This window comes from Haliotis cracherodii, unplaced genomic scaffold (assembly GCF_022045235.1).
Source record: "Haliotis cracherodii isolate W230 unplaced genomic scaffold, xgHalCrac1.p SCAF_3, whole genome shotgun sequence".
Lineage (NCBI taxonomy): Eukaryota > Metazoa > Mollusca > Gastropoda > Lepetellida > Haliotidae > Haliotis > Haliotis cracherodii.
Window position 1 is genome coordinate 53,832,240 of NW_027266286.1, and position 17,476 is coordinate 53,849,715.

The following is a 17,476-nucleotide window of genomic DNA, read 5'->3' on the forward strand; positions in this document are numbered from 1 at the left end:
AGCAGACACTAATAGATGGATCCAAAAGCTTCATTTCAAAATATTCTGTATAATAACTATTAATCACAAACACTGACATGGTGTCGTATTTTAGACAACAAATTGAATCCTCCCATAACCAGACTGGGAAACTGAAATTGGTACTGTGTATTTTGGTCATAGCATAATAGCCTTCTAAGAGTTTATTAGACAGGAGAACGGTACAGACATCCAAGAAGTTGAACGAAAATGTCAGACAATTCCACTCTAATCCACTGACAAGTAGTTCCAGAAATTACGTGTTTGCATGGCGCCACAATCTATCTGTCACTTGCGGCACCAATTGCTTTGTCACTGGAATAATCGAAAGGGAATTAAAAGATCAGAGCTCTGTTCTACAAGATGATCTTGACACTGAACCTGTCATAAGTCTGATGTCTTAGCATACTGTAAATCTTGAAAATACAACATTCTTAGCACTAAGATTCCTTTGTGTATAGGGCTGGAACTTTCTTTGGATATTGCAAGTCATCTCAGAAAATAGGGAAACTGCATAAGTGCATTATCTAGCAGACACGGGAACATTGACATTACAGGGACATTGACATCACAGTGTTCTCATCAGTGAACAAAGACTGCTCCACACTCCACTAGGGTTTATCCTGTGATTCTGGGTACTGTTGAGACTACGCCAGGACTTATTTTACCAGGATTAAACTGGGATATATTGTGAATGTGTGACAGGCAGCACCATATGAAGTATAGTGTCTGCTTAGAGGTATGAAGTGTTGAAGACTATCAGGAAGTGGGAGAGACTCCAGGAAGAGATTCCTCAGTTTGTGTGGCATCAAACCCATCCGTTGTGCCCATGGTGCACCATGGGTCTAATGCACCACTGCATTGTATTAGGGGAAGGAAATCCAAAGATTAGGAAACAGCTTCATCAGCTTTGTTTGACACATGCCTATCATCTGGAGAGCTTGTTGAAGGAATAAAACGGGAAATGGATATCTATACATTCATCTAAAGCATTTGTAACACTGACATGTAGATGAAGCATAGGCTGCGTCGTGTCCTAGAATTACAACACGTTACAAATACCTCAAGTTGGGAAGTGGCTAAATCAAGCATGTCAATGCTAAAATCAAATCAGCGCTTGCTTCATCAAAACAAAGTGAAGAATTCCAACAGGCACTCATAATTCTTGATTATGCTTTTTATTGAGGTGAGGTGAGATGGGGTTTAACATGGAGTTCCAGATTATTGCACTCACATGGCAATGTGCTTACACATGATTTGTGTGTTTCTGTGTGTGTGAGCCGACCAGTCCTCATTTATCCCCTTAATGATGAGCACCAGGCAGAGCAACAACAAGTACCATCCTTTAACATTTTTTGGTGTGTCTCTGGCATCAAACCAAGGACCTGCTCTTTGGGCAGTTGCTCTATCCACTACACCCAGCAGGCAGTTACTCTATCCACTACACCTAGCAGGCAGTTGCTCTATCCACTACACCCAGGAGGCAGTTGCTCTATCCACTACACCCAGCAGGCAGTTGCTCTATCCACTAACCCAGGAGTCAGTTGTTAATGCAATATACACAAGAGAGTGAGAGGGAATATGTTTTTCATTTCACACATCCAAATCTATACTAAAATACAGTCCATAAATTCTTTTATTACACGGTACATTTATCTTTTGTAAAAAATCCTTTGTAATGCTGATTTCATACAGATAGCCAGGATTGGTTTGGATCCAACTAAACACAGTTATGTGGGGCATGACTAGTCCAAATCAAACAGTTGCACATTGTTAAGCACTTTATATCAAGCTGACAAGACAAAATGGTTTGTATTTCATTTTAGACCAGCCTTTTCATATTCATGATTTGTTCCAGAAAATATTGTGAAAAAATAATTTTGTGGGTTTTACCACACAATGTTTTTTCACTTGACAATATGGATGTTCCAAAGCACATTTTGTCATAAAAAATATAATTGGCTGGCTCCTCCTCTTAAATTTTAACTGAAAATGAATTCTGTCCCAAACAAAAATAAAAATTCCCAGCCCAACATATCTGAAGATTAACTTTAAAAAAGTCCCTGTATGAAAGAGCACTGACCAGACGGGTTTTTAATGATTGCAACTGCCTATTCATCAAGAACAATGAGCATGACATGGATTATTCCACCAACTGATACACATTTCATATTTCTTGCTCCAGACCAGCTCGGTGTTGTTTTTAACTTTAGTAATTTCATTTTTTCCCAATAAAAATGAAGTGAAACACTTCATCTCAACATAGTGAATGCTTCAACAGCCTCGCATGAGCCCTGAAGTGTGTATTCATCATCACGGAATAACGATCCCCGAATGACAAAAAAATTGACAGTAACAGAAATCAGGGAATGACATTGAGAGCGTCTTTCCTGAAAGGTTCCGTCATGTTAGGCTCCAATCCAAATGTCCAATCATTATCAGTAGAAAAGTGGGCCTTAAATCCATCCTAATCGATTCATGCCATAACTATACTAGGATACAATCATATGAATAGAGCCTTTTAGATAATTTTATCGAAACCACTCAGCACCAGCTGTCTTGAGGTGGATAATTATGATGGGTCAGATCACAATGGTGGCCAGACGGCTCACTTTATTATGTATTTTCAATACTAGCAGAGGCATTACGATCACTTGTACATATACCACTCCAAAGAAATTACAGAACACACATGTCTTATGTCATGACTGATTAACTATAGTAATATGAAAGAATCATGCTCTTTAGGTTCTTTTGAGTAGAATATTTCATTAAGTCAACAGAAAGGTCATACAAAAATGTTTTTTAGGCAAAATCCGCATAATGTGAATTTAAGAAATAAAATATCGATTTAGTAGTCATTTTTGTAACAAAGGCAAAAGAAATCTACAAATTCAATATCTAAATCTAAATATATTATGAAATGTAACCTCCAATAACTGCTGTAACATTTATAAAACCACAGCAAAAATAGTCACTGAATGCATGTATTAATAGAAAGACGTTAATCACTCTCACATATCCTGAATCTTTACCATGCTGCAATATTGCTCCCCCTCACCCTTGGCCTGGCCACTATTGACTGGCAGTGTGAGTGGGAGAGGCAATATCGTCCCACAGATTGATCAGCCAAGAGATAAGAATCACCACCAACTATGTGAACAAACACTCCTCCACTGAAGAGTGGGAACCCATCACTGACCGACCAGTCAAAGAACCAGTAGCCATTGAACTATTGTCGCCAGTACAACCCTGCTTATCTGGACACCAACTCTTGTAAAAATGTCCCTGTGGGAAAATAATTGACAGATCTTTGACATTGATTTATCAAACAACCTGACTTTTAGTATTGAAAATAAGGGCTTTGAATAATTAGCTGAAAATTCAACAGAGAATACACAAGACCAATTTTTGTAAATAAAAAAATTAATTTATTAGTGTCCACTATTTTACATAAAATTCAACATTATACTTTTAACGTGGGGTGAGTGAATTAAGGAAGCCATTGGGGCATATGATTTAAAATAAAATGGTTGTTTTTCACCCAGAATGTGATATGTGAAGACAAGTCTTATAGTATTTCTGAAACCAAATGATTGTAACTTCCATGAAGCAGCTTAAACCAGAACTTTCTCAATCAAAAAATGGTTATACCATTTAATTCTGAGGTCATATTACAGGCATATATATCTTAATATTGCTTTTTTTCACATTGGTGTATGTATCAAAAGCTTGTAAAGGTTTTGTCAAGTTAACGTTTTTCTCTGGTAATAGTTTTCAATGGTATTATCAAGTCAGAGACAACCTGACCCTATCAATTTCACATTATGCAAGAAACTTGGAGAACAGATTGACTCAGTCACAAGAGAGTGAATGGTATCAATTTGCAAATGTATAACACTCATCCACCATGTCTAAACCATATTTTTCTATGATAATGAAATATGCTGTCTGCAACAGTGAAGAGCCTAACCAGACAAACACATTGGTTCTTGACCTGGTGCTGTCTGTTGGGCTAACTAGCATTATCTTAATGGTTGCACAAAAATTATTTCTACCATGTAAATTCCAAAGGAGTGTTAGAAATGTTCAAATTCAAGCAGATCACTGAAAACTCACTCATTAAAAAAAATCAAACTCTTGCTTTGACGCAAAGAATTCCTTAATACCTCTCAAATATTTTCAAGAAAAGAATTTTACTTGACCATAAAAGATAATATGATTGTCGATAAAACAGTAGTACCATAACCATTATATGACATTAAAAGCACAAAAATAATCTGTTTTATCAACACCAAACACTTGAATTGTTTGATAGGCATTTCTTAGAATTTAACGGATGACAAAGTAGACACAATTTAAGGATAACAACTTCTTTACTTACTGATGGTGATGTTTCGGTATAGATCTTTATACCATTGTCAAGCAAGGACAACAGCATAAGGATCTGAACCCAAACATTGCAATCACAGTAAAATAAAGAAGTTGTAATCCATAAATTTTGTCTACTTTAACACCAAACACATTTTGAATTAGCCCAAATTTACTTGACATGTCTTGGTGGGTGAAGCTTCATGCAATATGTAGGTGAGCAATCTCAGTGAGATCCATATCCTGTGGTCAACTCTTGGGTAAAGGTCCATTTCCTTGCCCTTATGTGGCCCTCACAGCCGTATAGGGGACAGTCAACAACTCAGCTTGCTCCATTTCCACTACAATTTGCATGTCTGATGCATGATGAATATTCATGAACTTTCACCAGCCTATACTCATTACTTGTGATGCACAACATGAAAACACTTTGTTGCCCATCACACTCTGGTTCCTCGCTCACCCTCAGGGCCATCTTGGTTTAATCCTCGTCTTAGAGGCAAAGTCTAAAATTCTTATACTATATTCTTGTGAGCTTAATCTACAAAAGGGGCTGTCAGGTAGCCTAGTGGTTAAATGGTTGGCTCATCACGCCGAAGACCTGGGTTCGATTGCTGACATGGGTGCAATGTGTGAAGCCCATTTCTGGTGTTCCCCTGCCGTGATATTGCTGGAATATTGCTAAAAGCGGCATAAGACTCACTCACTAATCTACAATAGGAGGTGATGACTATACTATGGTGTGTCAAACATAATCTAAACATCTCAATGCTTTCATTTGTTTTTCATCATATGTTCTAAAATGTACACCATTGACAATTTGGTCACTAATTCATTTTGTTAGGATCTACTTTACACTTGTCAGAGGGGTACACAAGGTAAGTGATCTAAACTACCAGTTGTCAGACTTTCATTTTAAGTGGAAGCCTCAGTGGCCGAGTGGTTTAGATCACTTCTATGTGTGCTGGCAATTAGGTGCCTCACTCTGGCAGTGTGGGTTCGAATCATGGATGGGACTCAACCAGAAGAAGTACGAGAATCTGTACTTTACTAAGAAAGGGTTATCCCATATATATCATTTTGTACTTAGCAACAGTGTAAAACATTGGTCCTTGAAAACAATGAAACCATATTGGGGTATTATAGATGAAACAATGAAAACAGATAACTGTGTTGGAGACAGGTGAGTTAGTGCATACGCTACAGGTGCATATACATACTACCATCCATAAAATGGTGTACCCTTCACCCAGACCTATTGATTCACCTGCAGTGCTGAACAAACTAGTGGCAACAAAAACAAGTTTAAGGAAGAGAATTTAAGGATGTCAACCTCTTTACAATGAGGAACACAATGTTTCAGAATATTTCATGCATTCACCTGATAAAGGAGTAAGTATTTATTCTGAAACATCCTGTTCCTCAAAATAAAAGTTGATATCAATAAATTCTCTTCCTCATGTTCATAATCTCAAAATGCCATTCAACGACTTGATAAACAGGTTTGTTTGTTTATTTCATGAGATACTCAACATTATTAAAGTCACGGGTCATTCAATAATCGAATGTGGACCAGATAATCCAATGACTGACATCATGAGCATCAATCTATGCAATTGTGATACGATAACATGCCTCAACCAAGTCAGTGAGCCGAACAACCCAATCTTGATGTCACCTCTTCAACAAGCATTGGTTGCTGAAGACCAATTCTACCCAGATCTGCACAGGGTTCATATAAATAGGTGATGACTTTTAAAGTGTGACATGAGAATTCTTACCTCCATGGGATAAAGTCGTGATGGGAAATGACTCTGGTGACATTATGAAATACTCAGTCTGCGGACTGATCACAACCAAAACTTTGAACTGAAAGACAAAAACAGGCCTTTTTGAATGATATTCTTGCTAATCATCTACCTGTAACTGACATGTCCTTAAATTCATTAAGCCAGATATATCATTTTCATAGGTAATATCTAGGACTTTCACCTCATCTCTGACACCAAATTATCTAAAAAATATATTTTGCCACCTGCATCTTGACAAGATGGCAAGGAAGATATCCATAAAACATGAACATAAACTGGTTTAACTCGCCAACTGAGAAAATCATCTGTTATCAGCGAACGTTTTCTTATAAGTATTTCTGAATGATGTATCCATGGCATACTCTTGAAGGTTGTAATAATAGGTGGAATATCATCATTGATGATGAAACACTGTCACTTTTCATAAACAGGAGTAAAGTGTTTGCTCGTTACGCTGAAGACCCGGGTTCTATTCCCAAAATGGGTACAGTGTTTGAAGCCCATTTCTGGTGTCCCCTGCCATGATATTGCTTGAATATTGCTGAAAGCGGCATAGAACCATACTCACTCACTCGCTCACTGGAGCTCCACGTGCATTATGGGAAATAATGTAAAACAGACAACAATCAATAACTTGTAAACTGAAAATAAGTAAGTTTGAATGGCAATACCAAAAATCATGATGCTTTCAATAGCAGAAGCACTTCTCAGCCATAATAAAACGTGATCCTCCATGAAAAGTTCAGATTAACTGGATAAAGGGAATATAGACAAGAAGCCTCAACTTAAAATAAATGTATAAATGAAGGATCAAAGGTAAGAACTGGATACGAAAACTCAACATAGAACCAAATCAGATGTCAAATCTTGTCTGCAGGATTGACTGCTAAATGAAAAATTTCACCTTCATTGACCTTGGGTTTGTGAAGACATGGAACGTCAAAGTTTATACGAAGCTTGACACATCATGACATAAAATCAAAAGGACCTTCAGTACAGGTGAGCTGTAAATATACTTTTGAGTGAAAGCTATCCAATAGAACTTACTTTATATGTGACATAGGGGTGAAGGTTGGAGATGTATACAGAGTTCCCCTCAAATCGGGATGAGTTGTGGATCTGCCAATCACTGTTCACTTGTGGTATATCCAGTATTCTCCTGTATACCAGGTATGTAACCTTCTCCATCATGCGATTGGTCCACTGTAGCACAATGGAGGAATAATTTGTGCTGGATCTTTTGAGAGTTGGTTTTGGCAGTGGTCCCAACTGTCCTGGAACAGAAAGGATAATGTCATTAGCTCATTAGCTCATACGCCAAAGGTTAAGGTCAATATCGCTTATTTTACATAATATCCAAAACTGGCCTCCACAGGTGATATCGCCTGAAATGAAAATGCATCACAATGCTTTGCAGACCATTTTGAAATTATCCATTACCATGACAATCAAAATACATCACTAATCCCTCTGCTACTGAAGCTGGCTAGTTGTACTTTTCACACACAAGACACTATTTACCAACTGAAAAGTTGGAAGAATGAGTTTAGATGATATAATCATCTTACCCTCATTTTTTTATATCAAATATATCAACATTCATAGATAAAAACCTCAGAGGTTTAAATGTTATTGACTCGTAGGGACATATTTGATATCAAAAGACACTCAGGTGAGATTCTCTACATATAATTCTCTCAGTGAGGTAAAAAATACTAACAAACCTCTCTCAATATTTGTCTGATAACAAATAGCAACGAATGTTCATTTTGTAGGCCATCGATGAGACAACAACGAAACACAACAGGTAATGCTATGTGCACATAGCAGGCTGCATTCACATCTCCAGGGCCCACTTGCACAAAGTGATCTTAGCACTAAGATGACCGTAGCTCCCATACTTTAACATAGGCTTACAACAGTCATAGTGCTCTGTGCATGTGGGCCGTGATGATCAATCATGTAGATCATTTCTACTCCTTCCAAAGCATACCTTCAACAAGGGATAGGTCACTTGCTTCACATCCTGATCAAAAGGTGTGAGGTGAGGTGAAATTGGGTTTAACATCGCCACCAAGATTATTGCACTTATATAGCAGCGTGGATGCACGTGTGTGTGTGGCTGCTTGTACTAGTCCGGACTGATACCGATTTATAGCGCTAGCTCACTGAGATACCATGCCATAGTTTAAAATGAATACCCCACTCACACACAGTATACTGACACCGAGCCAACCGGTCCTTGTTTTAGCCCCTAAATGCAGAGCGCCAGACAGGGTAACAACAAGTACCATCATTTAACGTCTTTTGGTATGACGTGGCCAGGTTTCGAACCCCGGACCTTCGCTCTCCGGGCGGACGCTCTACCACTAGTCCACGGAGGCGGTCTGATCAAAAGGTGATTACAAGGATTGTTACTATCCAAACCTTCTACGATCAGCTTACATATGGCAAAGAAATTGCATCATAAGACTTACTTGCAACACTGTCCCCATAGTAGTCCAGTGCCCTCAAGCAGCCTTGAATACAGTACTGCCTCTGTGGAGTAGAATTGTTGGAAGGATAACAATAAGTATTTTGTCATGTTAATTATTTTACAAATGTAATTCACAGATGACATTGAAATTAAATATTTTGGGTTTGATTGAAAATTTGATTGGATTTTTTAAATCATTGTGATTGGAACATGGAGCAAGATGTCTTCTTTCTCAAAATTCAACCCTGTCGACAATGTTTTATTGGTCTATTATGTGTCGTTCCTCATGATGTACTGACCAGTCTTATTGAAGAATCATGTGTGAATTTAAGTTACCACATATGAAAACTATTTTCTTCACTTCATATTTGTAACATCAATAACAATCAGTTGTAAGTACTAGTTGCATAAACAGGCACTCACATATCCAAGAGGAGTATGCTGAAACACATCCTGCCTCTTGGCTCCTATCCCAGTTGGTCTACATCAGGATAACTATCTTTAATTACATTATCACCATTGAAGATAAAATCATGGACCAACTGTCTTCATCGACAATGTCCTTTCATGCCCCCGACCTTTCCATTTAGACCAAACTGGGAATAATGGATTTCCGAAACCTTCTTCAGACATCTCCATAAAGATAGCTTTTAAGTACAATTGGTTATTAGTTCTGATGAAGAAAGTATGTGAATCTGCAGACAATGCCAACACGGTCCGAATGGTCTGACCAAATCAATTGACTTCGTTTCTGAGGGGAGCTATTTAAGAAACAGTAGGTGAGATGAAATATCAAATTATCATCAGCAGCTAGGCTCTGGCTCTCGTCATATTTACATTGTCATGTTAAAAAGAAATTTAATAAATAGGAAACATATTTTTAAACAGCCCTTTAATAATATTATGTGGGAATATAACTTTCCTTAAATATTTTACACTTAGATCCTTATGACATCGTGACTGTATCTGATAACATTTTTGAAAAACTTATCCCATTCACAATTTTATAAGACCAGACCTTTCCAACAACATATCCTTGTCACTCTTTTGACACCACCACCCATCCCAAGGGTAATCTAACAGGAAGTATTTGTGTGTAGTGACCATTATCCGAAGTCTCTCCTCTTTGATCCAGAAAATACTTAACTTGAAGCGCTATGATAGCTTTAGACAAACACTAAGTCTCTGGAAAATATATAATTTTGACAGAAACAAACAACTACATTTAAATTGTAAAGGAGCCCCAGTGAGATGGGAGATTACGAGCTTGAACCTGAGGAAAATCTAGACTGGCTTCATGTAGAGCCTTTGCATTACAGGAACGGCTAGGCAGAAGGGAAAATATTATGGTTCAGGAACTGTTTGACTAGGAAAGCTAAATTCTCTTCTCCTGATGATGTGGGTGTTTATTACAAAGATAATATGGTTATATGCAGAATGCATAACAAATTTAGTCATTGATATTTTCACTTTTGTTTGTATACTTTTCCTCCTTGCTTCAGGTAGTTGGTGGATAAATATCCACAAAACAATTACTCAAACTGGTCTGGCCTTACGATGGTGGTACATGCCTGCAAGTATTTTGTTGAGTTCACACAAATACTTGTACTGCATTTTTACTGCAATATCTCCTGACATATCTGCATGTCGGTATCACTCCCAGCACTTATTCGAGTTAAACATCATGAACATGCTGCTTGTTGCAGAAGTGTATACGTAAATAAGTAGTCTAAAACAAGAACATATTTGGTTTCCTTTCTGCTGCTGATGGAACACCAATTCACAACCAAACTTGCATTTGTAGTTTTGAAAGCTTACTGATTGTAGAAGCTGATAAGTAGTTTACCTGTGTTCGTGTTTCTGCTTCACTTGCACTGGGCTGGTCCTGCAGTGACAAAAACAGATACATGATACCACACAAATATATGCTTCTATGGTCTATGAAAGAAATATAAGCATATGTTAAAAAAGGATGAATTTTCCAACACATTATATAACTTTGTGCATAAAAAGGACGAAAACAATTATTGGTTGTCGGAAGACCAAGACACTGTCATTTAGACATAGTTACACGAGTGAGTGAGTGAGTTGGTTTACTCTGCTTATAACAGTATTTCAATCATATCAGGGCATATCAGCTAGGCCGGGTCGGGTGGGTACTGAGTAGGACCTGGTACCCACAGGACTACCCAGACCCGTGGTTAGTCACGTGATATATTGTTTAATGACATAAATTATCTCAAACTCTATGGTTACACTACAAGTCACTCATGTTCACATTTCTTTCTGACTATGCACCCATTCCTGCAGACTTTTTATATGGTTGAATAAAGATTTAACTTAATTCAACTTCAGTGTATGAATGACCAGATTGTTTAAAACTTGTATCTAAATACATTTTGCCAGGGCTGTACCCGGGTAGGCTTGGGTAATAGGATACCAGGGTAGTAAATTTGGATTTGTCCCAACCCTAATAATATCAGTACATCATTTAGTGACAAAGCTAAAGGCTTCTGAATTGGAACAGTTCTATGTCATCCATACTTTTTTCATGAAAAGATTCCAATCACACAAATCCTGAACCAAACACGCATCCCCTTAAACACTTTAAACACTTGGATCATTGGATAAGATTATAATGTGAATGTAAATCCAACAGGATATTTTGATTATATACTCCCCAGGGAGCTGAGAATGTTATTTCAGATCTAGAGGCCTGAATGTCATAAGTACATGTATCATAGCGTGGTGGTCATACTTGCTGACTTGGTTGATGCATGTTGTAGAACCCCAGTTGCATAACCCGATACTCATAATGTTAATCACTGGAATGTCTGGTCCAGATTTAATTGTTTACAGACCACTGTCATATGGCTGGAATATTGCAGAGAGTGATGAAAAAAAAATTATATCATGTTGAGTCTTATGCTTTGTATGTTACCTATTCTTTTCATTGTTTCTTATAGGGGCGGTCGGGTAGCCTAGTGGTTAAAGCGTTCGCTCGTCACACCGAAGTCCCAGGTTCGATTCCCAACATGGGTACAATGTGTGAAGCCCATTTCTGGTGTCCCCTGCCGTGATATTGCTGGAATATTGCTAAAAGTGGCGTAAAACCATACTCACTCACTCATTGTTACTTATTATCATACCAAATTGATAAATATTTCGCTTTCTGTTTGGTAGGCATGTTACAAGTTCCATCCTACTTCAACATGCAAGTAAACCCTCCTGCCTGTATATATATGACCTGTTCTTGGCAGAGCTGGCCCTGCTGGTCGTGTGACAACTCATTATATTGTAATCTGCCTACTAAATCAACCATATAATGCAGATGTGGACCAAGGCAGCAATGTAGAAATGATCACATTTCCGACCTGGAGCAGTATCTACAGAATGTGTTAGAAGCCAGCACAGATCTATCACCCCGGTCTATTTACAGGCCTCTCAGGCTTCAGCCCTACAGCCACCAGGTTCAGAAGCTCACCTTCACTACCGAGGACTTCCAGCACAACATGGTACAGGACTCAAAATGAATTGACATTCATTTGAAAAAATTCAAATTTAAATTAAATGAAAAATCAATCATTACATGCCAGCTGTGTATAGAAATTGATAAAGAAAATTCAAGTGACAAATGACAGCCACCAGAAGATGTATGTGAGGTAATTTTAACAAAAAGTGTTGTAATGATTTTCCTTCAAACTAAAAGCCATTTGCAATATTATTACCCTTAAAGCAAGGATAATTTATTTTATTGCTTAATAAATAATTAATTGCTTTTGGTCAATTTATGAAAAAGGCACTTGATGACAAGAATGGGTTGTTAGATTTTGCTTGAGGTTAATTTACCACAGTACAAGTATTAAAATGGCTCAAACCAAAAGGCATCAAATAGCATATGAGTGAGTTTGGGTTAATCCCACAATGAGTATTTCAGTTATAATATAGCATCCTGAAACCAACAAGCATTGGTTTGATGTTGACAAAACTAGAAACATCACCATGCCTACTTGAGGATTCAATGCCACTATCAGAGAATTTTAGCATGCCTTAGGGTGGGATGCACAGTGAACAGCAGTTCCACAGATGAAACGACCAGCTGTGCCTCCCAAAAGTGTATGAATTAACAGGTTTAGCCTGATTATGAAATTAAAAAAACATAGCACTGTTTTAACAAGATACCACTAACAACCCACAACCCCTTGTCTACCTTAAGAACCATACATGTACACATGTATTAACAATCACAGTAAACAAAGGCGATCTGATAGAGAAACCATGCTGACAAATAACATTTCTTTTCATAAACAAATACATTGCTCTGAAATTAATAATGAGAAAATGGTTGGTTCAATATTTGAAGGAATTAAGCTGGATCATGCATGACAAGGGAACATATCACCTCCAGAAGCCACCCATAAGCATGGGTGTGATATGATGGCAAACATACTGAACTAACAGTAGATCATGATTTATCTGGCAAATATCCCTAATAATAAGGTGTAAAAGATACTACTTTTAATATATTCTCTGAAAGTTCTCTCGGTATCAAAGGTCTAGATCCTATCTGTACAGACATAAAGGTTATTCTCAAACAACACAACCTGTCAGTAGATATTTAGTGTTGATCTCAATCACTCTAGTGTGTTTGAAGTGTTGAAGATTATTATACTTTATCGTAATGATAAATGTGTTTTTGTATTACGCCAAAGCAAAATGACGATGACTGGCCAGAAATCCAATAAATTTGTGAGCCTTCAAGCTAAGAAGATCTCTTCCCTTTCTGGTTGCATAATTATGGGTCAATTATTTAAAAATAGATTAATTACACATCGTATTTAAATATCAGGCGAAGTATGCCAGAGCCTTTACCTATTTGTGGAACCACACGCTTAAAAAAAAGCAGAATTTGACTTGGGGCTACTGGTGAAACTTTAGTTGTCTTCTAATACTTCCTGGTTTGTGATGCAAAATCGCAAATATGGAAACATAATGATTGTTAACTAAATCATGCTTTAAATACAAGAAATTGTGATGGTTCTTTTTCAAGATCTTGATACATAAACTGATGCATTCTCCTGTATGCATGCGTAAGTGAGTGAGTGAGTTGGGTTTAACGCTGCTTTTAACAGTATTCCAGTCATATCACAGCCTGTCAGCTTAATGTGGGAGGAAAACTCGAAGTGATGCAGGTCTCAGACCTTTACCACTTCGGTGAAACCCACGAGAACGGGTATGGTGCTGACAAACCTAGAAACATAACGGGGCGAACTGGGATTCCAACCCACAATCATAGGTTTCTGGCGTGCCCAAGGGATGCAACTCTGCACAGCGAATCACAGCACCTTATACAACTTGGCCACCTATGCCCCCTGAATGCATGTGTATCAAGATAATGCATATATACATATGTCTAAAATAATGAGAATAACTTTGATAAGAAAACAAACAACTGTTATGTCATAACATAAATCACAAAGAAGATTACCTGAGGGATTCGTTTTGTGCAAGCCATCTGGCAGTTTGATGATAGTGCATCTTGGTATCGGGTACATCCATCTTGGCACTGGAAAACACAATACCACAGTTACAATAATATTTCCTCTGACCAAAATCCATATCTTCTGTGCTACTATCACAGATGGGAGTGTGACAGATTTCCATCATACATAAATGGGTGACAGGGACAGATGGATGATACATTTCCCTGGCTGATAGGTGGATGAACTCACACAAAGTTGGATATATTTCCCTCACAGGCATTTGGATGATATATTTCCTTCACAGATAGGTGGATGATATATTTTCCTCACAGATATATGGATGTTATATTTCCCTCACAGACAGATAGATGACATATTTCCCTCACAGATAGATGGATGACATATTCCCCACACAGATAGATGGATTATATATTTCCCTCCCAGATAAATGGATATCATATTTCCCTCCCAGATAAATGGATGCCATTATTCCCTCTCAGATTAATGGATGTTATATTTCCCTCCCAGATAAATGGATGTCATATTTCCCTCCCAGATAAATGGATGACATATTTCCCTCACAGATAGATGGATGACATATTTCCCTCACAGATAGATGGATGACATATTTCCCTCACAGATAAATGGATGTTATATTCCCCACACAGATAGATGGATTACATATTCCCCACACAGATAAATGGATTATATATTCCCCACACAGATAGCCGGATGTTATATTTCCCTCCCAGATAAATGGATGTCATATTTCCCTCACAGATAGATGGATGACATATTCCCCACACAGATAGATGGATTATATATTCCCCACACAGATAGCCGGATGTTATATTTCCCTCCAGATAAATGGATGTTATATTTCCCTCATAGATAGGTGGATGACATATTTCCCTCATAGATGGATGGCATATATATTTTCATAACAAATGGATGTGTGATATAGTCCGTCCTATGCTCTGTACAAGAAGAGCCATACAGATGAGTTGTACAAGCACCAGGTGACAACCAGATCCTCTCAGCTTGCATGCAGGTACACCACATTTTCAACAACGCCCCATTCAGAGGGACAAATGTGTGGCACAGATCATAATCTACCAATTTCTCTCACTTTGAAACATGAGATGTCTAATTTCCATGTGGTGGTTATTTCTGTTTACAACCATGCAGTCAGAGGATAGGAATGTGACACAAACCATTTAAACACTGTACTCGTAAACATTAACTTTCTCAAAGGTCTGTTGCTGACCTACCACCCTTTATGTCAGAAGATACATTATATGATGTTCCCAAATTGAATCATAACAAAAATCTCTTTAATCATTCTAAGAACTAAGAACTAAAATGGTACTTAAAACACATGCTTTCTTAACGACAAGAACAACAGTACCAATTTGAAAAATATCTCACACATATTTCCTCTGTTTGTCAATTGTTTGAAGTTCAAGGTAAACATGCCTTATGAAGTACACTGTGTGTGCTAATTAGAGAATAACTCATTTGAAGTGTTGAGGTAGTGAGTGATAGGACAGGGGGTTACAATTCAGTAACATGTCAGACTCTGTCCTTGATGAGATGAGCCAGTGCTGAATGCATGCTCACCTACACTGCCAGGTACGATATCACACTACTACAGCCACTTTCTGTAGCAAGTGAGACGTGTTAGAACTCTATTGCCACCATTAGACATGGCTTGCCAAAACAAAATGAATTCTGTATTTCATGATGTGGCAACACTGAGTATCTTCCTCAAAGCTCAAAACATGGAGTTATTCTTCTATTCTAGACTTTGTTGATAAAACCAACAGCGATACATTTTTGCAGTATGAAAGTATGTTCATGACTGAATTCTGAGATGTTTGATATTTGTTTATTTCATTCTGCACTCAGCACTATTACAGCTGTATGATGCCAGCCTGTAAATAATCAAGCATGGACCAGACAAACCCGTGATTGATATTATGCCAGCCTACCACTCTGCTGTCGTGTAACAAGCAAACAACCAAGCCTGGCCACCTGATCCGGTTTGTTGCCTCGTACAAGTCACTGTGCATCAATGGAGTATTTTTGTTGTTTAACACCGCACTCAACAATATTCAAGCTATATGATGATGGTCTGTAAGTAATCACGTCTGGACCACACATACTAGTGATTGACATCATGAGCATTGATCAACGCAATTGGGACACGATGACATGCATCAATCAAGTCAGAGAGCCTAACCACCCGATCCCATTAGTAGCCTCTTACAACAAGCATAGTTGCCTCTTACAACAAGCGTGGGTTGCTGAAGACCTATTCCACCCTGGATCTTCAGAGGCCTGGGGCATCAATGGAGGAACATTCTAAAACACAAGCATTGTTGACACTGAAAAGTTGTAGAAATAATCCATGACCGGTTAATCATTTTTTAATAGGAACCAGGCCAAACCAGCAACAACTGAAACAGGCACCCAAGTCCTGGAAAGGAGATCCCGTAGACAACATTTAAAGCCAAGCACCGAGACATTAGTGCAAGGACTCCAGGAGTTGGGCAGCAGCAATGAGTGTGCAGGTCTGGGACCGGTGTATCTGTGGCATGCTGGGACTCCATCAGCCTACATCGACAGGGATAATAGCTTTGCAGCAGGGAGCAGGGAACTACAACAGCAACAACATTTGGTTGCTATCAAACTGCCCTAAAGAGCAACCTTCCAAACATTTCTCAACAAACAATATTGTAACCATTGCTTAGAAATTACACAACCAGTCCTCTTCTGTTTTTGTCATAAAGCATGGCACTGCATGATATTGATAGGGAAATCATATTCACGAGAGCTACCACTTGTTTATGTTCCAAGCATACAGGTTGGGGTCACTTTACAGGCATCAATGTAGTCTTTTGTCTTGCTTGTTTGTTTGTTCTTTAATGCCGCACTCAGCAATATTCTACCTATGTGACGTTAGTCTGTAAATAATCATCTCTGAACCAGTAATAAATAAACCGTATATTTATATAATTAATATTTCATAAACGCTAGAACACAGATAAATTTTCATTCATTTTGGGGAATAAAAAGACCTACATATTTTTACACTCCTGCCGATCTCTTCATGCCTCAAGCCAACCTGTCTTTTTAACCTTGAACATGTCCCTTGTAATAAAGGTATTCCCTGACCCAGATCAATCATTGCTTGTAGCATTTTATGATATTTGACTTAAAAATCAATACAACATGACCATTCTACCACTATGATTTATTTCAATCATGGAAGGCCATAACCTTTCATGTTTCAGTCAATTGGCCTCTGTCATCAG

General features: G+C 38.0%; 1 protein-coding gene across 3 annotated transcripts in view; it reads right to left on the reverse strand.

The window, feature by feature from the left end:
- The window catches only part of LOC139476000 (proto-oncogene tyrosine-protein kinase ROS-like), a 170,324-nt gene that overhangs the window by 69,658 nt on the left and 83,190 nt on the right, over window positions 1–17,476 (reverse strand). For all 3 annotated transcript variants that reach the window (XM_071259223.1, XM_071259224.1, XM_071259222.1), the window contains exons 3-7: window positions 14,165–14,242; window positions 10,523–10,561; window positions 8,678–8,738; window positions 7,248–7,474; window positions 6,171–6,258 (exon numbers count right to left, since the gene is read on the reverse strand). In XM_071259223.1, coding sequence (XP_071115324.1) covers window positions 6,171–6,258; window positions 7,248–7,474; window positions 8,678–8,738; window positions 10,523–10,561; window positions 14,165–14,242 — 493 coding nt within the window. The remainder of the gene's footprint in view (window positions 1–6,170; window positions 6,259–7,247; window positions 7,475–8,677; window positions 8,739–10,522; window positions 10,562–14,164; window positions 14,243–17,476) is intronic.